Here is a 22,628-nt window from a genome sequence, read left to right as displayed (position 1 = left end):
ACACAGACAGAGGGAGAAGCAAGCTCCATGCAGGGAGCCTGATGGGGGACTTAATCCCAGAACTCCGGGATCACACCCTGAGTGTGAAGGCAGATGCTCAACTGCCAAGCCACCCGGACGTCCCAGTAAAGGAGCCTTTTAAAAAAAGGTATGAGAGGGCAGCCCAGGTGGCTCAGCAGTTTAGTGCCGCCTTCAGCCCAGGGCCTGATCCTGGAGACCCAGTATCGAGTCCCGTGTTGGGCTTCCTACATGGGAGACTGCTTCTTCCTCTGCCTGTGTTTCTGCCCCTGCCCCTCTCTCTCTGTCTCTCATGAATAAATAAAAAAAATTAAAATCTTAAAAAAAAAAATCAAGAAAGATCTCAAATCAACCTAACTTTTCAACTTAAGCAACTGAACCAACTAAACCCCAGGTTAGCAGAAGAAAGGAAGCAATGAAGACTAGAGCAGAAGTAAATAAAGAAAAAAAAAAAAAACAGAAAAATCAATGAAACCAAAAAGTTGGTTCTTCAGAAAGGTCAACAGAACCGACAAACTTTACCTAGATAGACTAAGAAAAGAGAGAAGACTCCAATTACTAAAACTCAGAAACTAAAGTGAAGACATTACTACGGATTCTATAGAAATAAAAAGGTTTTAAAGAGAGTACTATGGATATTATATACCAAAAAAATTGTATAACTTAGATGAAGTGGACAAATTCCTAGAAACAAATACTTATCAAGACTAAAACACAAAAAACTGAAAATCTGAATAGACTTATAGGAGATTGATCCTATAATCAAAAATTTGCCAACAAAGAAAAACCATGTACCTGACAGCTTCACTGGTGAATGCTGCCAAACATTTAATTAAAAACAAATACCAATTCTTTTCAAATAGCTCCAAAAACTTGCAGAGGGAACACTTCCTAACTCATTCTGAGAATGGCACAGTCATGAAACAAGGCCAGACAAGGACACTAAAAGAAAATAACAGACCAATATCCCTTATGAACACTTATGCAAAAGTTCACCAGCAAAATACCAGAAAAAAAAATTCAGTAGTATATAGGATTATATATTAGTGGGATTTATACCTGGAAAGCAAGGATGGCTCAATATAAAAAACTAATATATAGATTAATATAGCACATTAACACACAATCATCTCGCTTGGTGCAGAAAAGCATTTGACAAAATTTAACACCCTTTTATGACAAAAACACTCAACTAAAATAGGAATGAAAGTACCTAAACATAACAAAAGCCATCTATGAAACACCTATAGCAAGCAAGCATCATACTCAATGGTCAAAGACTGAAAGCTTTTCCTGAAGGATCAGTAACAAGGCAAGGATGTCTACTTCCATCATTCCTACTCAAGACAGTACTGGAATTTCTAGCCAGATTAGGCAAGAAAAAGAAATAAACGTCATCCATATCAGAAAAGAAGAAAAATTATCTGTTTGCAGATGATATATCTCATATGTAGAAAAGCCTAAAGATGCCACAAAAAAGGGTGTCAGAACTAAAAGATGAATTCTGCAAGTAAAAGGATACTAAGTTCAACACACACACAAGTCACCTTTCTATACAGAATGAACAATAGGGAAAGGAAATTTAAACAATTCCAACTGCAACAGAATCATAAAGAATACTTAGGCATTAACTAAAGTGGTGAAAGACTTATGCAATAAAAACTATAAAACACTACTGATAGGGGCACCTGGGTGGCAGGGCTGGTTAAGCATCTGCCTTTCGCTCAAGTCTTGATCCCATAGTCCTGGGACTGAGCCCCACATGGGGCTCCCTGCTCAGCAGGGAGTCTGCTTCTTCCTCTCCCTCTGCCTCTCCCCCAGCTTGTGCTCCCTCTCAAATAAATAAAATCTTTTAAAAAAATGGGCAGGGGGATGTCAAAACTATTCAATGGGAAAGAACAGTCTTTTCAACAATGGTGAGGGGAAAATTGGGTATCTACATGTAAAAGAATGAAACTAGACCCTTACCTAACGCTACATGCCTGGGTGGTTCAGTCAGTTAAGCATCTGACTCTTGATTTCAGCTTAGGTCATAATCTCAGGGCTGTGAGACAGTCCTGCATCAGGCTCTGCACTGGGCATGGAGCCTGCTTAATTAAGATTCTCTTTCTCTCTCTTTCCCCCTCTGGCCCTCCCCACCTCTTCCTCTCTCCAAAAACAAAACGAAACAAAACAAAAAAGCCAAAACCCAAAACTAATCAAGGAGCTACATGTAGGACTAAAAATTTTAAGACAAGCTGTAAGACAAAAGTTTCATGACACTGGATTTGGCAACAATTTCTTGGATATGGTACCAAAGGCACACGTAACAAAGAAAAAAAAAATAGACAACTTCAGGGCAGCCTGGGTGGCTCAGCAGTTTAGCGCCGCCTTCAGCCCAGGGTGTGATCCTGGAGACCTGGGATCGAGTCCCACATTGGGCTCCCTGCATGGAGCCTGCTTGTCTCCTCTGCCTGTGTCTCTGCCTCTCTCTCTCTCCCTCTGTATCTCTCATGAATAAGTAAATAAAATTAAATTAAAAATAGACTTCATAAAAAATTTTTATTTACTTTTTACATTTTATTTTTAAGTAACCTCTACACCCAACATGGGGCATGAACTCATAACCAGGAGACCAAGAGTCATAGGCTCTACCAACTGACCCAACCAGACGCCCCAGCTTCTATAACTTTTTAAATTTTATGCATCAAAAAACACTACCCAGAGTAAAATGGCAGCCCACAAAGCACATATCTGACAGATAAAGGATTAACATCCAAAATATACAAAGAAATTCTAAAACCCTAAAACAGAAGAACAATCTGATTTAAAAATGGGCAAATGAAAAAAAAAAATGGGCAAATGCCTTAAATAGACAATTTTCCAGAGTAGATATGTGAATGACCGATAAATACATCAAAAGATACTCAACAGGGGATCCCTGGGTGGCTCAGCGGTTTGGTGCCTGCCTTTGGCCCAGGGCGCGATCCTGGAGTCCTGGGATGGAGTCCCACATCGGGCTCCCAGCATGGGGCCTGCTTCTCCCTCCTCCCGTGTCTCTGCCTCTCTCTCTCTCTCTCTCTCTCTCTAATAAATAAATAAATAAATAAATAAATAAATAAATAAATAAATAAATAAATCTTTATTTTTTTTTTAAATTTTTATTTATTTATGATAGTCACAGAGAGAGAAAGAGAGAGAGGCAGAGACACAGGCAGAGGGAGAAGCAGGCTCCATGCACCGGGAGCCCGACGTGGGATTCGATCCCGGGTCTCCAGGATCGCGCCCTGGGCCAAAGGCAGGCGCCAAACCGCTGCGCCACCCAGGGATCCCTAAATAAATCTTTAAAAAAAAAAAAAAAAGATACTCAACATCACTAATCATCAGGGAAATGCAAATCAAAATTACAATGAGACACTATCTCAAACCCATTAGGATGACTACTACCAAACCCCTAAAATAACAAATGTTTGGGGGAGGGGCATAGGTGGCTCATGTTAAACACTGGACTGTTGGTGGGGATTTAAAATGGTACAGCTACTATGGGAAACAGTATGATGATGTCTCAAAAAATTAAAAATAGAATTACCATAAGATCCAGGAATACTACTTTTTTTTTTTTTAAGATTTTATTTATTCATTTGACAGAGAGAGCGAACACAAGCAGAGAGAGTGGCAAGTAAAGGCAGGGAGAAGCAGGCTTCCCACAGAGCAGGGAGCCCAATGCAGAACTCGATCCCAGAACCCTGGGATCAGGAACTGAGCCGAAGGCAGGCATTTAACCGACCAAGCCACAGACGCCCCAGGAATACTACTTCTGAGTATATATTCAAAAGAATTGAAAGTAGGGCCCTGAAGAGAATTTGTTCACCCACATTCAACAGCAGCATCACGCAAGAGCTAAAATGTGAAAGCAATCCAAGTGTCCACCCACGGATGAACGGATAAGCAAAATGTGGTACGGTAGTCACCCTTTATCTGCAATTTTATTCTCTGTGGTTTTACTTACCCACAGTCAATCGTGGTCTAGAAGCAGATGACCCTCATTCTGATGTATTATCAGAAGGTCAATAGTAGCCTAACACGCTATGTCACAACTCCTACGTCATTCCCCTCACTTCATCACATCACACAGGCATTTTATCATCTCACATCACCACAAGAAGAATAAGTACAGTACCGTATTCTGAGAAAGACCACATTCACACTACTTTTATTATAATAAATTGTTATAACTGTCTTATTTTTAGTTATTGTTGTTAATCTCTTCCTATGACTAACTTATAAATTAAAACTTTACCATGTATGTATGTATATACAGAAAATAACTTAGGATACACATAAGGGTTCAGTACTATCCTTGGTTTCAGGCATTCAGATCTTGAAAGGTATCCTGTGCAAGTAAGGGGGGGGGGGTGCAACTCTATATACATATGCTGGAATATTATTCAGCTTTCAAGAGGAAGGAAATTCTGCAATATTCTACAATATGGATGAGAACATTAAGTGAATTAAAACAGTCACAAAAAGACACTCTATGATTTCGCTTATAGGCAGTATTTAGAGCAGTTAAAATCCTGAAGACAAGTAATGATAGCTGCCAGGGGCTGAGGCAGGATGAGGAGCTACTGTTTAATAGGTCCAGAGTTTCAGTTTTACAAGATGAAGAGCTATGAGCATGGATGGTGGTGATGGTTGCATAATGTCAAAATATTTAGTACTACTAAACCGTATGGCATATATGTATATTTTTAGAGAGGGACAGAGAGAGGGGTATGGGTAGGGGTAGAATCCCAAGCAGGCACCAAGCCCAGCGTGGAGCCCCACAAGGGGCTGGATCTCATGACCCTGAGATCATGACCTGAGCTGAAATCAAGAGTTGGACGCTTGCTTAAGTAACTGAGCTACCCAGGCACCCAAGATGGAGTATTTTATGTGTATCTTACCACACGCACATAAAGCAGATACCTAAGAATTAAAAATTGTAAAGAAAAGATTTTTTTTTACAAAAGTCAACGAAACAAAAGCTGCTTCTTTGAGAAGATTAATAAAATTGTTAAGCCCAGCAAGGCTGATCTATGTACATGCACAGAGAAAATAAAGAATTAGATCAAAACAGAGAATCTCATTTTAAACCAATACAAACATGGATCAGTTTTTATTTTCTTCTCTATACTCTGGGTTTTCTCATTTCTGTGAGCAACCTGTTTAACAGTACCAACTCTATCTACCATATGAAACAAAGCTGTAGTACTTACCTGGCAGCCAGAGAATAAATGGCATTGGCAGATGCGGAAGGTTTGATTTTGGGGTGCTCACACTCAGAACTTGCTAGTGGGCTGTTATTCACATTCTGGAAAGAAAAGTGGGAAAGAAGAACCTTCTTAACAAAGCTCAGTATCTCTTCTTACTTCTCTGATTCAAAATTAACAAGAACAGTAATACAGACACAGGCCTTACTCCCAATGCCACACTTAGGGGTTATGACATATGACCAAAAGTGGAGCTGCTTTCAGACTCTGAAAAGATTTTTTTTTTTCCTGAAAAGGTTTAAATGTAAGGGTTACGAAGACAGAGATCTAAAAAGAGCCAAAGAAATGTGGTTTTTTTGTTTTGTTTTGTTTTAATTCTATAAGACTTACCTCTCTCTATAGTGAGGTCATCAGGAAGCTTGACCTAATTTATTCTCACGAATTAGAAGGCCTATCACTTAATGCCACTTATATGTAAGTTACCATCCCCCTTTTTTTGTAACCAAGACATATGCACTTCATCTAAGAGTCACACCAAATTCAACTTAACTGCTCACAAGCTGTTTTTTTTTTTTTTTTAAAGATTTTATTTATTTATTCATGAGAAACACAGAGACAGAGAGAGGCAGAGACATAGGCAGAGGGAGAGGCAGGCTCCTTGCAGGGAGCCCGATGTGGGACTCGATCCTGGAACTTCAGGATCACACAGAGCCGAAGGCAGACGCTTAACTGCTGAGCCACCCAGGTGTCCCTATTCTCCCCCTTTTTCTGTTTGAAGGGGGCTGGCAGTATCACTATTTCGTTATACTGCTAATTAACCTTTAACTATTTCTCCTGCACATAAGAAATAACACTACTCACATACGCAAGAGAAAGCAGGTCAACAAAATGTGCACTGGAGCATTCTCCCTCACACTAACTTAGTGCCAGCTATATAAGCCCCTTTTTCCATCCTTCCTCATACTCTCCCAAACTCACCTGTTTCCCCTTCACTCTGGAATGGTCTCCCTGAGAATCAGCATGGCTTGAGTTCACCACTGCTCCATATCTTTGCTCAGAATGGTACTCCATTCCTCCATATGTCCCCCCATTTCCAACTCCAACTGTTCCCACACCCCTTTATCCCTAATTTTCTCCACAGCACTCATCAGCATCCAATTCCCTTTGTTTTATTAACTTACCATGCTGATTTTTTTACTCCACTAGAAGGTAAACTTTGTGAGGGTAGGATTTTCTTTGGAGCACATAAACGAACCAACAAAAGAACAGATATACCTCCCCACTCCCAGGTCTGAACCCTTATCTCATGCTTATACAATGAACTGCCACACTTTTTTCAACCTACTGTCTTAGCAATCCATTTTGCATACTACTACGAGATTTATCTCTGTAAACCATCATTTTGCTCATGTCACTCCATTAATTTAAAACCTTGAAATGCTTCTTGTTTCCTACAAAATTCAAATTTTATTGACCCTGATGGGATTTTCAGGGTCCTCTGATCTAGTACTAATACCCCTTTCTACTTTTTCCCCTCCTCTCATACATAAAACTTCTGCTTCATTCAAATTAAACTACTTCTAGGGATCCCTGGGTGGCGCAGCAGTTTGGCGCCTGCCTTTGGCCCAGGGCGCAATCCTGGGGACCCGGGATCGAGTCCCACGTCGGGCTCCCGGTACATGGAGCCTGCTTCTCCCTCTGCCTGGGTCTCTTGCCTCTCTCTCTCTCTCTGTGTGACTATCATAAATAAATAAAAATTAAAAAAAAACAAATTAAACTACTTCTAGTTCCACGATATACCTCAAGCATCTGTGTCAGTGTGCTTCTGACCTTAACATTATTCTCTTCGAAAGAACACGTCAAATTCAGATGCCATTCATTCTATAAAGCTCTCATGATTGCTCTATTTGGAAATAATCTCTCCTTTCTCTAAAACTTAAATGTTTCCTATTTATAGTACTCATCTATACTACATGAATCCAGCCATAAATACAAATATATGCATGCACACTTATAGTGATATTTACAAATATGCCTTATTTGCCCTATTAATATACTTCTTGAGGGATTATGTTTTATTGTCTCTGAATCCTGCATAAAACCTATCACAAAATTCTGACCCATTAAATGCCATTCACAAATATTTGTTAATAGGCTAAAAATGTCAAAATCAGGACTCACCATGGAAGTATCCACACTGAATGTGCCTCCAAGCCTAGGCACATCTGTTCTGGGTTCCATTTGTGAGGGCAATGAAAATGGAAGTGAGTGCCTGTTGGTTAATTCTCTACCAGAGGTCCAGGGGTCACTAGAGTTTGGAGCAACCACTGGTACTTTGGGGACTGGCCGAGGCAGCCATGATTCCCCGAGACGGCTAGAGGGAACAGGCGGCAGTTTGTCCCTGGATGGACAGTCACCCGGTGTACAAGGCAAGGGACGTCTCTGAGGCCGGGTGTCTGTTCCAACAGAATATGGTCGGTCTGGAGGGGGTGGTGGTGGAAGATCTCGAAGTGTGGGGGGTATTGGTAATGGTTTGTCCTTATGAAGAGAGCCAGAAGCTACCTGTGGAAGCATGAGGAAAGCAAATCAAACAAAACCCACTAATTAAAAAAAACCCATAACCAAAAACGAAAAACAAAAGACCCCACTAAGGCACAACCAAGAATCAGAAAACTGTAGAAATGGATGTCTTACCTTAGAAGCAGTTCCAAGACCAGAAGCACTAGAAGGAACAGACACTCGCTGTTGTAGGAGGTCAAGACGTGGTGGTACCGGGGGCAGGGGAGCCTGTGGGGCCATCGAGAACGGAGAAGGAGGCCGTTCCACCTGATATAAGATACAGTTTTATAGTAAGTGATTCTTGTTAGAGAGAGGAGCGTCTTTCAACTCTTCCTAAAGCTGCAGACAGCAAGTGCTATATGAACCCTGACTGTAAAATGCCAAAGGATCAGACCTCCTGAATTCTTTGTGTCACCATAAGAGGGCACTCTCAATCACAGAAATACCACGCAGATGCAAGCTACAGGCAAGTATCTAGAAATGGCTGTGCTATAAAAAGCTTCCTAGCTTACAACTGAAAACAAATATTACAGTTTTCTACCTCCTCATCTTCAGAGAAAGAAAAAAATCTTTTCAAGATTAAAAATAGAAACTCGTCTAACAAAAAAGCAGCAGACATTAACCTCTCAACAAATCATGTGGGAAAATAATGTTTAAGGCATGGAACAATGAAAGAGATCAAAGATGAAAAATTCTCCGTGAGTTATTATGATAGAAGAAAAAACAGACATTTAAGAGGTAAAGAATCAACACTATCACTAAAAAGTATCTCGAGTCCTTCTGAAGAAATGTTATTTCAATTCAGTAATTTAAAGGGATTAATATTTCCTATCAATTTGTGTTCTTAAAAAATGAGGTGCCAAATTAGATGAATACATGTATTACCTGTATTATACATGCAATACATATATAAACTTCTCCCCTTTCCATGCCTGTAGCAGGGTGATGAATGGTTGATAACCTTGTCCAAGCAAGCTATCAAGAGACATGCATAATTCATACAAAATGCTGCTTGGCATTTGCATTCTCTACTAGAGAGCAATACAGATGGAATATATAGGCAAATACATATTACGAATAAATAACCATAGTGGGGAGATATGGTGTAGGAAGGAGATAATCCTTTTCTACAACACCTGAAGTAAACAGATGACTAATGCTGATGAGACAAGAGAAAAGTGGTGTAAGTGTATGGTGTGAAAGGTGGGTTTTAAGAACCCACAAATCTGAGTGGGGCACACAGAGGAGCTGAAGGCGGCAGAGGCAGGGAGCCAAGGTTTCTGCCAGCCTTCTAGCAAGTCTTTTACACTTACCAAAAAATCCATATGCGTTTGTCATTTGGATTTTGTAATAAATAGATTCACTGTGTTAAAAACAAATCGAAATAAAACAGCAACAAAAAGCCCCAAACAACAGCTACCTAGAATGTGACAAAACAGGCACTCCCCTAGTCTCATATGTCCTTAGGAGTGATTTTACAACAAAAAATTTGGGATAAATTTTAGTTATCTACTCATAAGTTAGTTTAAAAAAACATTTTATTCACACAAAGAATAATAAACACCCACACAGTACCTCCCATGCAGCTAAGAAATGCAGTAGCACTGTCTGTGAAATTCCCATGTGTCCCTCCCCTAATTATACCCTTTCCTCCATCAAAGAGTTCAAATGTACATTCACTTTCATCCAGCAATTCCACTGCTAGGAATTTACCCTACAGACTTGAAAAGCATTTCCTGTCTGTATAAGTCTAGAAACAATATGAAAGTCCATTAAGAGACTAAATAAAATACAGACTAGACAAATGACAGCACAAAATACACAAAGCTGTTTTTTCTCTATTTAAATTTTTACAGTGTACGTTTATTACTTTTATTTAAAGGAGTAAATTTAAGATCATTCATACAGATTAGCTACGTAAAAAGGGTTCATTTTCTTCTTTTCTTTAAAGTCCTACAGCATTTAGAGTGTATACCCAACAACTTAAAATAATGTATGCTGCCTGCCGGCGTTAAATAGTTTCACCTGTATGCATGTTCTCTTCTCAAATACAACTACTAGCTCCTTGCAGGCCTTGTCTCAGGTTTCTTATTCCACTCAATAGTTACAGCACTCAATAAAGAGCCACTTACCCAGCATAATGAACACCTTGCAAAAATAGTTTTATTGTAAAACATTCAAATATCCCATAAAATTCAAGTCCTCTAAACTCGCACCCTCAGAAATGAAATTACACCAGTTTAGTGGGTAGTCAATTTTTCCCCCATGCATGTTAAAAAAATTTTATAACCAATCTTTTATTGAAATAAGGTGAAGTATGCCATTATTTTTTTAAACTTAGTACTCATTAGACAGCTTTCTGCTTAAGAATACAAATGGAACTCATTCTGCAGAGCATACCATCATGTGGACCACAGTAGGCAGAATGATTCCCTATCCCCCAGTCCAAAGATTTCATTCACACCCCAAAACTCAGAAACTGTGACTATGTCATTTTACTTGGTAAAAGGAATTTCGTTGATGTGACTAGGGGTACAGATTTTGAGATGGTGGATTTACCATGGGCTACCTGGACATATCCAATCTAATCCTTAAAAGGAGAGAACCTCATGAGAGATAAGGCTGAAGGAGGAAGAAAGGAGTCCAGGAGCGTAAGAGTAGGGCTGACCACTAACTAGAAGCTGGGAATACTATGAGCTGACAGCCAACAAGGACCCGGGGACCTTAATCCTACAACTGCAAAGATCTAAACTCTGCCAAATCCAAATGAAAAAGAAAATGCAGGGATCCCTGGGTGGCGCAGCGGTTTAGCGCCTGCCTTTGGCCCAGGGCGCGATCCTGGAGACCCGGGATCAAATCCCACGTCGGGCTCCCGGTGCATGGAGCCTGCTTCTCCCTCTGCCTGTGTCTCTGCCTCTCTCTCTCTCTCTCTGTGTGACTATCATAAATAAATAAAAATTTAAAAAAAAAAAGAAAAAGAAAATGCATCTTCCCCTAGAGCCTACAGAAAGAACTACAGACCTGATGACACCCTAAATTTAGCTTGATGGCACAGATGTTGGACTTCTAACCTTCAAAACTGTAACAGAATAAATTTGTATTTTTTTTAAGCTGCTAAACTTGTAGTAACTTACATGGCAGCAACAGAATACAAACATACAGACGTATCAAAATTTCTTACTGCTGCACGTGTGAGTTGATTCTAATTTTTCATTATTCCAAATAATGTTGTAAGAACAACAGCATCCACTTCTTTGTGCACTTACCCAAGTATTCCTTCAGGATAAATCCTAAGAATTCGAATATCTAGTTCAAACTGTGACCATTACAAATTTTGAAGGATGTCAAATTGTCCTTTCAAAAGATGGACTATTTTGTACCCACATCAACACTGAATGTGATGCCTGTTTCTCCACAATTATTATTCATTTATAAAATCTCATGAAAAGTATAATTTAAATTTCAAATAAATACATTCATGAAAAATCACTTATCTTATTTAGCTTTCCTAATATTCCAGGAGCTACCAATAAATTTTCATGAGTGAACAGACAGGAATCTATGTAAAGAACATAAAACTGGGGCAGCCCAGGTGGCTCAGCAGTTTAGTGCCGCCTTCAGCCTAGGGTGTGATCCTGGAGACCCGGGAATCGAGTCCCACATCAGGCTCCCTGCATGGAGCCTGCTTCTCCCTCTGCCTGTGTGTCAGCTTCTCTCTCTCTCTCATGAATAAATAAATAAAATCTTAAAAAAAAAAAAAAAAAAAAAAAAAAGAACCTTTTGTTTGCCCTGTACTGGCTAAAATCTTCAAGGACTGCATTACTTCCAATTGGTGAATAGACCCCAGTTTTACCCTCCCCACTGATGTTACAGAATTTGACCCCATCCTTTCTTAGGCTGTATGTTTCCTCTCTTTACTGTGGCCTTTCCAGTTTGTTTAGCTTCTATGTGGTCCCTCCTACCATCCTCTGGCCACTTTGGTCACCGTATCTTTGGTTACTAACGGTGCCCCTCCTCTCCACAATCTCATTTTCCAGGTAGAAGACCAGAACACCAGATTCTATTCACAGCAGCACAATAGGGCCCCACTGTCTTAACCCCTCTCATTCTCTCCAATGAAATGAGTAAAGCCCAATCCTAAGACACAGACAAAAGCATCGGCCTTGAAGCTGGAATGTCTGGCTGCAGCTATGTGATTTTCAACAAATTCCTTAAACTTGCCATGCCCTCTTTTCTTCATCTGCTAAAGGAGAATAAGGGTACCTACTCTTGGGTTATTGGAGTATATACAAATACAGGATTATAGGACTCAAAATAAGGTATGTACTTAGCATGGCATCTCTCACACAACAAATATTCAGTAAGTGTTAACTACTATTATTCCTTGTGGTTTGGATGTCATTCAAGTGCTCTATTCCTTTAAAACATAACCCACAATGAAAAACTTGCCACTCTCTTAACCTGCAGTCTTACCTTGGCACCAGCCAGTTCCTTCATCATAAAGAGAGAATCATCAGCTCGTTCATCGTCATCATCTTCATAATTTGGGGAGGGAGCTCCCTCAGCTCCTTGCCTTAGTAGGCTGCCACTTCCTCGAGGGTCAAACGGATCTACCACAATGGGCTCAGTACCTTTAATTTCACATCGGCAGAAAGGGCAGCCCTGGCCTTCTGATTCCTGCAGAGCAAACAGGAGATAGTAACAGACACATCTGAAAGTACTGGCCAATATTTGTCCACTAGGAAATACATTTCCTGAAGATGAAAAAAGAAATTAGAAGCTTAAAAACTCCCCCACAGACCAGACCATCCTTTCTCTCTGTAAAGGATACATAATCCCCAATTCTGATTAAAAGCTGAAAGATGGTTTGGATCCATACCTGCCAGGACGTAAGACAGGATGTGCACATGAGGTGTCCACAGGGCTCAATTTTCACATCCTTATCGTTCTCAGCACATATTTTACACAGTTGGAAGGTGGAACCCATCTCACAGTATAATTCATATTGTTCCTTGTATTAAAAAAAAATTGAAGAGATTATTCGGTCCACTGCAGATATTTGTTGAATGAACAAATGATTACAACCTTAAGTGTGAACACCAGGAAGGCTAAATTTTGCTTGCATGGAAGTGCCAAACAGTGGTCAATATTCTCTCATTAAAACAGAAAGCACTCAGTCTTGGTCCTACTTTAAGTTCTTTAGAGAAACCACATAAACATAAATTGACTAATCCAGTCAATGGTTTAAAACTTACGGGTTCCAATCACTTTGTACAATTCTACTGCCAGTTGTATAAAGTACATACAAAAGCTTGCCTCTAGAGACATGGTTGTGATGTAAAACAAAGTTCACCTGGGTCACTTTGATGTGGTCTTGGGGAGTTGGTTCACATAGGCCTGTCAGGTCAGGATTCTGATTCCGTCCATCTGGAAACAAATAGCTGTAAAAAGAATAACCAGCCTTGGGATCTTACTAAAGCCGCTTTATAATTGCCTGCTAATACAGACAAGTAATATCTAGGAATTCTCTCATCTAAAAGGGCAACTTTGGGGGTGCCCAGGGAGCTCAGTCGGTTAAGCGTCCAAATCTTGATTTCAGCTAAGGTCATGATCTCAGGGTTGTGAGATTGAGCCTTGCATCACTGGCTTCACATGCAGTATGGAGGTTACTTCAAATTCTTTCCCTCTCTGTCCCTCCCACTGCTCATGCACTCTCACTCAAATAATAGGCAACTTTGCATTAAGTCAAAGATAAATCTTACTAACACTTCAAAAATAACACAAAAACAGTTCCAAGAAGATATTCCCCAAACACCGATACTCTTTTCTCTAGGCCACAATGCCATAGGCTCTATCTTTAATCTCAACAGCTGACAAACTTTTTATATAAAGAGCCAAATATTTTAATTTTAGGCTCTGAAAGCTACAGAAGTCTGTGTCATACATTCTTCTTTGTTTTTTTTTTTTTTTAATAACACTTTAAAAAGGAAATCCTGGAGCACCTGGGTGGCAGTGGTTGAGCGTCTGTCTTTGGCTCAGGATGTGATCCCAGGATTCTGGGATCGTGTCCCACATGGGGCTCCCCACAGGAAGCTTGCTTCTTCCTCTGCCTATGTCTCTGCCTCTGTGTGTATCTCATGAATAAATAAAATCTTTAAAATAAATCTAAATAAATTACTGAATTAAATAAAAAGGAAAGCCTATATTAGGTCCAGGCTGTACCACAACAGCTAGCCTGCGGGCCATAGTTTGCCAACCCCTACTTTAATCTATGGATAGACACAAATTATTAATTTATCTTATTTTTAAATTTTATTTTAAGTAGGCTCCACATCCAGCATGGAGCCTGACATAGGGCTTAATCTCACTATTAGATCAAGACCTGAGCTGAAGTCAAGAGCTGGACACTTAACCAACTGAGCCACCTAAGTACCCCCAAATTCTTTTTTTTTTTTAAGATTTTATTTATTTATTCATGAGAGACAGAGGCAGAGACATAGGCAGAGGGAAAAGCAGGCTCCCTGCAGGAAGCCGGATGTGGGACTTGATCCCAGTACTCCAGAATCACGCCCCGAGCCAAAGGCAGATGCTCAACCATTGAGCCACCCAGGCATCTCCTTCAAATTCTTAATTTAAACACCATTTGTATTTGACCAAAGACTTAAAATACCCTGAGATACCAATTTAAAGAAATGTAACAAGAAGCCCCTGGGATCATCTACTAGGAAGCCTGTGGTGCTGATGTTTAGGGAAACACCCCCTTCAGCTCCAATGCTGCTATAGAAGATGAAGGATAATGGAAAACGGACTTTCCTCATTGCTTCAAAACACAAGTAGCTTTCTGACAGCTGGTCAACTGCTAGTATTTTTAGTGTCTACCAAGTGATACTCAACTTGAGTTCACAAAGGAATAACAATTCTGGAATAAATAACCTAGTCATAAATATCAGCATACACTACAAAAGCCCGAAGCCTAAAGAAATAGTGCCAAACCAAAACACTTAGGGCAGATGAAGGCCACTGAGCCTGCTGTTATTAGAACATCTAATCACTCTAATGTGGGCTATTTAAGTAACTGCTAACATTTTCTGCTAATTGGCATATTTTTGAATACAGATTTGAAAATAAGTTAACATCTGGAAAAGGAGAAAGACACCATTTACTCATGGTAATAACTAAAGCACCAGAGAAAAATCATCTCACTTGAAGAATCCTTTTTTTTTTAAATAACAACAAAAGTCCTACAGAACCTGAAGGTCAAAATAATACAACCTGTTAATATGTTTCTTGAATCTTCAACTGTGAAGACACCTGGAATCAAGTCACTGATGATTCAGTTTTATAACAACCCCCATGTTTCTAAAGTCCAGCAGGTAGCAAACACAGATACTCACAAGCCTTCCCTGAAGCCGTCAATCAGGGCTTGGAAGAGAGGTTTATTGTGAGGGATCGTCTGGAGGATGTTCCCATCAGCAGTGACATACCCAATAGCCCACTGTCCCAAACGAGTGCAGCTCAACCGGAAAATGTAACTGAGAACAGAGATGAACAGAACCTCTTATATGCTTATATTAGAGGAGGTAAGGCAAGACAGGGGCAAAAAAAATCAAACAGACCATCAATAATAGATTCTACAATGACTCTAGACCAAAAGCAAAAAACACATAAGCTTAATTCTTAAGTGGCTTGAAAGCATTTATCAAATCGTAAGATCTGAATAAGTTAATTCCTCTGGTAAAGAGACATCAATCCTAGTGCCAGCAACGTGGCCACTGGAGACCTAATCCAAGATCATGTATCCTCCATCCTGGAAGAGGTCACAAAAGAATAACATTTAGAAAAAACCTCTCTGATTCATGGCACTGACCTGCCAGGTTTGTGAATGAACTTCTGGAGCCGAGCTTTCACTTCATCATACGTCAGGAAAGCCATGTAACCAGGATGAGTTACAGCAAGACTGTTCCAGTTCCTGAGCAAAGAGGACCAGGGCTAAGGGAACAAGAGCTCAATCAGACTACATGTCTCAAGGCATCCCGCCATCCTCAGAGCAATGAAGAACAGAAGGAAAACAATCTCGATTCTCCATTTATTGTCACTTTGAGGGAAATATGTTTGAGAGGTAAGAACTTAGAAAAGCTAATAAGAAACAATTATACGCTTAAAGAAATTTCATTACGGGATCCCTGGGTGGCGCAGCGGTTTGGCGCCTGCCTTTGGCCCAGGGCGCGATCCTGGAGACCCGGGATCGAATCCCACATCGGGCTCCCGGTGCATGGAGCCTGCTTCTCCCTCTGCCTGTGTCTTTGCCCCTCTCTCTCTCTCTGTGACTATCATAAATAAAAAAAAAACTTAAAAAAAAAAATTCCCTTAAAAAAAAACTTTAAAAAAAAAAAAAAAAAGAAATTTCATTACAAAATGAGATTCAAGACATTTTAAAGCACTTCTAACCAACAGCAGTAAGGTTAAACAACACCAAACAGATAAGACAAACAGCAGGGCATACATGTACAACTAAGAAGTTGCAGATAAAGGTTTGTGCAAGTTGGCACACACACATTACCTTTACAGAAAGATATAAATGAATTCTTTCTGAAACATCAATGCCTGTCAATAATAACAGTCAAGAATTTCAATGCAATAGAAAAAGTTGAAAACATATATAAACGTCCAACAACAGGAAACTAACTATATAGATCATATTAAGCGCATTTTCTGGACATTCTACAATGATGCACAAGAAGAATATTCACTAACAAAGATAGATTATAAATGTGAGGGGAGGGAAGCAGATCATATAGTTATTATTTTCACCAATAAATAGATAAAATTGGACCTGTGAGGGGTTTTTTGCTTATAATTTCCAGTGACTAAAAGTACTTTAATATAATATGCCAACTCCCCAATGTTATTTCATAAAGAGTTCTCTCTTCAGAAAAGTAGCAAGTGATTTAGCCAACTCTTTTTTAGAATCCTACCTGAAAGAGTCGTGTGAAGATGTCAAATTCAAAAACAGAAATATAATCATTGCAGGTCAGATCAATAGTGGATTTCAGCGCCATGGCCTCGAGCCCAGAACTGATGGGATGCACTTCATGAAGGGCCTGGCGGAAACTCTTCCAAGGGACGATTGTCCTGGGCGGGGGGCAGGCGTGGGAGGGAAGGCACAGAGTGAGATACAGACAATTCTGAGCATTGCGAGAGTAACCAAGAAAAAAAAGCCACATTATAGTCTCATATCGGGATCCCTGGGTGGCTCAGAAGTTTAGCACCTGCCTTTGGCCTAGGGCGTGATCCTGGAGTTTTGGGATGGAGTCCCACGTTGGCCTCCCTGCATGGAGCCTGCTTCTCCCTCTCCCTATGTCTCTTGTCTCTGTGTCTCTCATGAATAAATAAATAAAATTTTTTTTAAAAAAAAGGTCTCCTATCAATTTCAATTCTCTTAACAAAGCCAAGCTGTATTTTGGATTGAGAACAGAGAGTAAATGATGTATTTCTTAACTTTCCAATGAGTAAATTAGGAACAGAGCAATCTTTTCCCACTATTCTTTGGCAATGTGTCGCAAAGTAATCCCCTTTCTCATCTTTCTTCACACATTTGTTCCCTATAGAGGAACATGGCAATAAAGAGGTGATTATTACTCTTTTTATATAATAAACGTAATCTGTGGCCAGGCCTTCACCAGCTGAAAAGCTTACGTTTAAACTAACTTTTTAGGGCGCCTGGGTGGCTCAAGTGATTGAGCATCTGCCTGTGGCTCAGGTCTCAATCCTGGGGTCCTGGGATCAAGTCCCACATTGGGCTCCCCTCGGGGAGCCTGCTTCTCCCTCTGCCTATGTCTCTCCCTCTCTCTCTCTGTGTCTCTCATGAATAAATAAAATCTTTTTTTTTTAGTTAACTTTTTAAAAGCATGTAAAACATTCTGAGTTCTTTGAAGTCAAAACGTCAAAACAGGAGGAAATAGGCTTAAGGCGCAGGAAGAACCTAGTTCTGATAGGGACAACCTAGTTCTGATAGGGAAGAGGAATAAATTATTAACATAAGAGTGATTAAGCCCCAGATAAGGCCAGCACAAGATACTATGGGATTTCTCTTTCTCAAGATCTTTAAATACAAGCTCACTGCCTCTGAAAAGTTTACATACTCATTGCCTAAAAATTAAGAGCTCAAGTGGCATTCTGAACTCTTTTCTAATGAAGTTATTAAGTTAAAAGGAAGAAAGTTAAATTTATTCCCATCCTCTTTAGGTTTTTAAATAATTATTCTATATTTTACATTTAAACATATTTTTAAAAAGAAGGCACTTAAAGGGCAATTTACATTAAGATCTGTATATTCAACCAAAAAGTTGTATTGCTATTTTTACAGTTCCTTTTTTTTGTATATTTTTTTTACTGAATTTTGATTTGCCAACATATAACACCCAGTGCTCATCCCGTCAGATCCAAAATATCAAGAGGATAGACAAGAACATTTATATTTATACTTAACAGCATAAACTCAATTCATAAATCTATGTAATTTAAAACTTCCATATGTCAGAAAATATAACAAAGTGGAAAAACTAGCCATACACTACGATAAGGTATGTGTAATGTAGGCAACTAATAGATGATGAGCATCTTACAACAGGATAAAGACAAGTAACTCAGTAGGAAAATGGGCAAAGTTAGGAACAGGACCCAGCAGGTCAGAATACGAATTCCAATTGGTCACAATTGTGAAAAGGTACTCAATCTCCTTTGTCATCAGGAATATACAGCAAAATATGATACCCACTTCACACTACCAGTGATAGCCAGATTGTGGAGCTACTGGGATCTAAACTGGTATAACCACTCTGGAAAGCAATTAGGCAATATTTGGCAAAGCCAAGGACGTGAAACCCCCTGATTCAGCTATTTCGTTCCTAGGCATTTAACTGTGAAGAAACTCTTGCATATGAAGACAACTATAATTTTGTTCAATGTGGCACCATTTGTGAGCACCAATAATGTGAAACAAAAACATCAATTAACAGAAGAATAGATGGGGAAAGACAAATAGTCAATCAAAGAGCATGTGTTTCAATTGAACCTGCAAAGCTTTCTTTAAACACACACACACACACGGGGAACTAGGTAGAGTAGTGCCCCTTATCTGCAAGGGATATTTTGCAAAACCTTCAGTGGACACCTGAAAAGGCAGATAGTACCAAACCCTTTATATACTATGGTTTTTCCTATACACACACCCCTAGGATAAAGCTTAATTTATAAATTAGGTACGGTAAGAGATTAACAGCAGTAACTAATAAAACAATTACAACAATATACTGTTAATGAAAGTTTTGTGAATGCAGGCTTTGTCTCTCACAGTATCTCTCTGTACTGCACACGCCCTTCTTGTGATGATGTGAGATAAGATGCCTATGTGACGAGATGAAGTGAGGGGAATGACACAGGCATTACAACCTAAGTGTCAGGGCCACTACAGACCTTCTGATAATACATCAGAAGGATCATCTGCTTCTGGACCACAGGTGACCTCAGGTAACTGAAACCATGGACAGACAAACTGCAGATGAGGGGGAAGCCTACTGTACACACATATTCATTATTTTTCTCTATGCTTTCCCATGATTTCATTAATTAAAAAAATAAATGGGTGCCTGGCGGCTCACTTGGTAGAACATGCAACTCTTGATCTTGGGGTTGTGATTTCAAGCCCCACACTGGGGTCAGAGTTTACTTTGAAAAAAAAAAAGTTAAATATTAGATAAAAGATTTAAAAAAAAAATAAACAGAAGGCCATAACATAGGCTTTGGTTCTTTATATTTCAAATTCATTATTTTGAGGGGCCCCTGGGCAACTCACTGGGCTAAGCATCTGACTTGGTCTCAGTTCAGGTCTTGATCTCAAGGTTAGGAGTTCAAGCCCTGCATTGGGTTCCACACTGGGCTTGGAGCCTACTTCAAAAAAATACACAAACCAAATTCATTATTTTGAGACTTACTTTTCCCCAAAAGCTTTCCTCCAAAATTCTGCAGCATCTGCTTTAGTAATCCGAAATGTGTCTCCTTGAAAGAGTCCACTTGGAAAGATTCCTTTTAGTTCTGCCAGCATGTGGCTGAAGATCAGGGACAATTTGGTTAGGTTTCGCCTACAAAGGATCAGAAGTACAAGAATTCAATGAACACATAAAATTAATTTTAGATGTACTGAATTCACCCTATTAGGAGTGTAATTAACATGAACATATATTTACAAAGAACCTCTTCAAATATACTTTCTGGAAAATATTCCGAGATATATATATATAAAACTAGGAAAGGAGAGAGGAAGGGATGTGCTTTTGATACTATTAATTACTCTGTGATATTATCTTTGTTCAAAAAAAGGGCTTCAGAAACTAGTTTTGGTCTAACATCACATAAAAAATGCAGATTTAACAGAGGGAAGACTTGAATTCACTAGGTCCACTCCTATTCCCTCCATTCAAAACGATGTATAGTAAACAGGAAAACTTTAACAGTAATATGTCTTAAGGCTTTTAATCTCAGATTAATCAGGCCTAATGCTTCTGAGTATTAACATGAACAGATCTACTTTTTGAGGATGACATATAAGACTCAACAAATAAGAGTACAAACGTGTACGTTGACATAATCATTCACTTACAAAAGAAAGGAAATGTTAAAAAAGCAAAATATACTGGGGTGCCTGGGTGGCTCAGGTTATGATCCCAGGCTTTTGGGATGGAGCCTTAAGTCCCTGCTCAGCAGGGAGCCTGCTTCTCCCTCTCCCCTGCCCTTACTTCCAGCTCAAGCTCACACTCTAATAAATAAAATATTAAAAAAAAAGTGCGAAATATATTATTTCCGCTTTGCACAAGCTATTCTGGATTTTAAAGCTAACTGTAATATTTATCCAAATTAAAAAATAATTTAAATTATAATTCTCAATCTGAATATCCAGACCTAACAAGTACTTTCACTTAAATCAGACCTTAAAAAGAGGGTTTTTTACCAAAACAACTCTTCCCATACCAAAACTGAAAGGCTATATATTCAAACCCTGTGACAATTTCTACCTAAGCACATATGCTGCTATGCTTTAACAATTAGTAAGCTTCATTCTGATAACCTCATAAAGATTCCACAAATAATGTAGTTATCGAATCACTATGTTGTACACTTGAAATTAATGTAATATTGTGTGTCAACTGTAATGTGATGAAAAAAAAAGATGCCACATAGTACCAACTTAACACATCAGATGAAGTCTCTTTTAGGTATATTCTTTAATCAAGTTATCTTTCTTATCTTTAATGTGTTGTCACACAGAGCAAAATACAGACAGATGCTTCAGATATGGTTATATGCCAAACCAGCTACCAACTATACTTACTTTCCCCTTCATTAATCATTAATGTTTATGTTTTCAAGTCTATTCTTCTCTTAAGTGGATTATAAAATTTCAAGTCAATTCATGATCAAATTCCAAAAAGTCTCTTTCATGGAGAAATTCTTCTCTTTTTTAGGTTATACAGGAGAGTCACTATCTGTCTCATCTTTGTCTTTCCTATATAAAATGTTGCACCAAAGTAACCAAGTCTTTCTAGCCCTGACTCTTGTGCAAAATGCTACTGAAATTTTTCCAGTCAGCTTTCAACAAATCACCTTCAGTTTTTTAAGATTTATCTTCTTGCACTTTAGCAAGTTGCTCTTTCTAGTTTCCTGTTTTCGGAAAGCACCTACAAAAGTGATATTCTTTGAAGACAGTCTAAAGCGATTCATATGCTAAGTAGATCAAGTGTGAGATAGAAAAAAAAAAGTGTGAGATAGAAGACAAGCACTTACCAATCCCTAAACTCCCTTAACCATTGTCCTCCTCCTCCTCGTACTTTGAGATCCTTCAATTATTGCTTGTTAGAACTTTTACTATTTTATCCAAGAGGAAACAAAAAATGGAAAGATCAAGAATATATCACAGAAGGGGGCACCTCACTGCTCAGGAGGTGGACTATGAGACTCTTGACCTAGGGGGTCATGATTTTGAGCCCCACAATAGGCAAAGAGAAGAACTTAGTTTTTTTTTTATATATTTTATTTATTTATTCATGAGAGACACAGAGAGAGAAAGAGAGGCAGAGACACAGGCAGAGGGAGAAGCAGACTCCACACAGGGAGCCCAACATGGGACTCGATCCCGGGTCTCCAGGATCAGGCAGGCCCTGGGCTCAAGGCAGGCGCCAAACCACTGAGCCACCCGGGCTGCCCTATTTTTTTTTTTTAAAGAACTATGCTAAACTGTATAGCAAAATAATGTATGATATGATCAGAAAGATATATATCAGACTCTTAAGGTTACCACAGAGCTTTTTCTGGATTCTAACATCATCCTGAATATATCTTTTCTTTGGTTTCTCTAATGTTGTCCTCTCTTGGTTCTCCTACTAGTTCGTCTTTCTCTGGCTTTTCCTATTCTCTCTCTCTTTTTTAAAGATTTTATTTATTTATTCAGGAGAGTCACAGAGAGAGAGGCAGAGACATGGGGAGAGGGAGGGAGAGGGAGAGCAGGCTCCCTGTGGGGAGCATGATACAGGACTCAATCCCAGAACCCCGGGATAATGACCTGAGCCAAAGGCTGATGCTCAACCGCTAAGCCACCCAGGCATTCCTCCTCCTATTCTCTTAACAGAGCTATTTCCCAAGAATATGCTCTCTGCTACTTTCTTTCTCCATGTACTCTCTTGACTCTTCTTTCTCATGTCAAGCTTCAGAAACTACTCTGCAATAGATTCCCAAATCTTAAGCACTGGTAGCTCTCCAACTGCCAAC

The 22,628-nt window shown here is 39.3% G+C and overlaps 1 protein-coding gene and 1 non-coding gene across 2 annotated transcripts in view; both read right to left on the bottom strand.

Moving 5' to 3' along the window:
* Nucleotides 1–22,628, bottom strand: part of CBL (Cbl proto-oncogene) — an 81,060-nt gene that overhangs the window by 12,867 nt on the left and 45,565 nt on the right. Inside the window, exons 3-12 of the mRNA XM_055305807.1 lie at nt 19,802–19,948; nt 16,784–16,940; nt 15,676–15,797; nt 15,203–15,340; nt 13,162–13,249; nt 12,688–12,819; nt 12,282–12,485; nt 7,944–8,075; nt 7,431–7,811; nt 5,256–5,350 (exon numbers count right to left, since the gene is read on the bottom strand). Coding sequence (XP_055161782.1) covers nt 5,256–5,350; nt 7,431–7,811; nt 7,944–8,075; nt 12,282–12,485; nt 12,688–12,819; nt 13,162–13,249; nt 15,203–15,340; nt 15,676–15,797; nt 16,784–16,940; nt 19,802–19,948 — 1,596 coding nt within the window. The remainder of the gene's footprint in view (nt 1–5,255; nt 5,351–7,430; nt 7,812–7,943; nt 8,076–12,281; nt 12,486–12,687; nt 12,820–13,161; nt 13,250–15,202; nt 15,341–15,675; nt 15,798–16,783; nt 16,941–19,801; nt 19,949–22,628) is intronic.
* On the bottom strand, nt 6,016–6,145 carry LOC129497981 (small nucleolar RNA SNORA19). The gene has a single exon (XR_008662027.1). It is a non-coding gene; the product is annotated as a small nucleolar RNA SNORA19 (small nucleolar RNA).

This window comes from Nyctereutes procyonoides, unplaced genomic scaffold (genome assembly GCF_905146905.1).
Source record: "Nyctereutes procyonoides isolate TBG_1078 unplaced genomic scaffold, NYPRO_anot_genome, whole genome shotgun sequence".
NCBI classification, from domain to species: Eukaryota; Metazoa; Chordata; class Mammalia; order Carnivora; family Canidae; genus Nyctereutes; species Nyctereutes procyonoides.
Note: the sequence above shows the minus strand (reverse complement) of the source record. Positions and strands in the feature narration are given on the sequence as shown.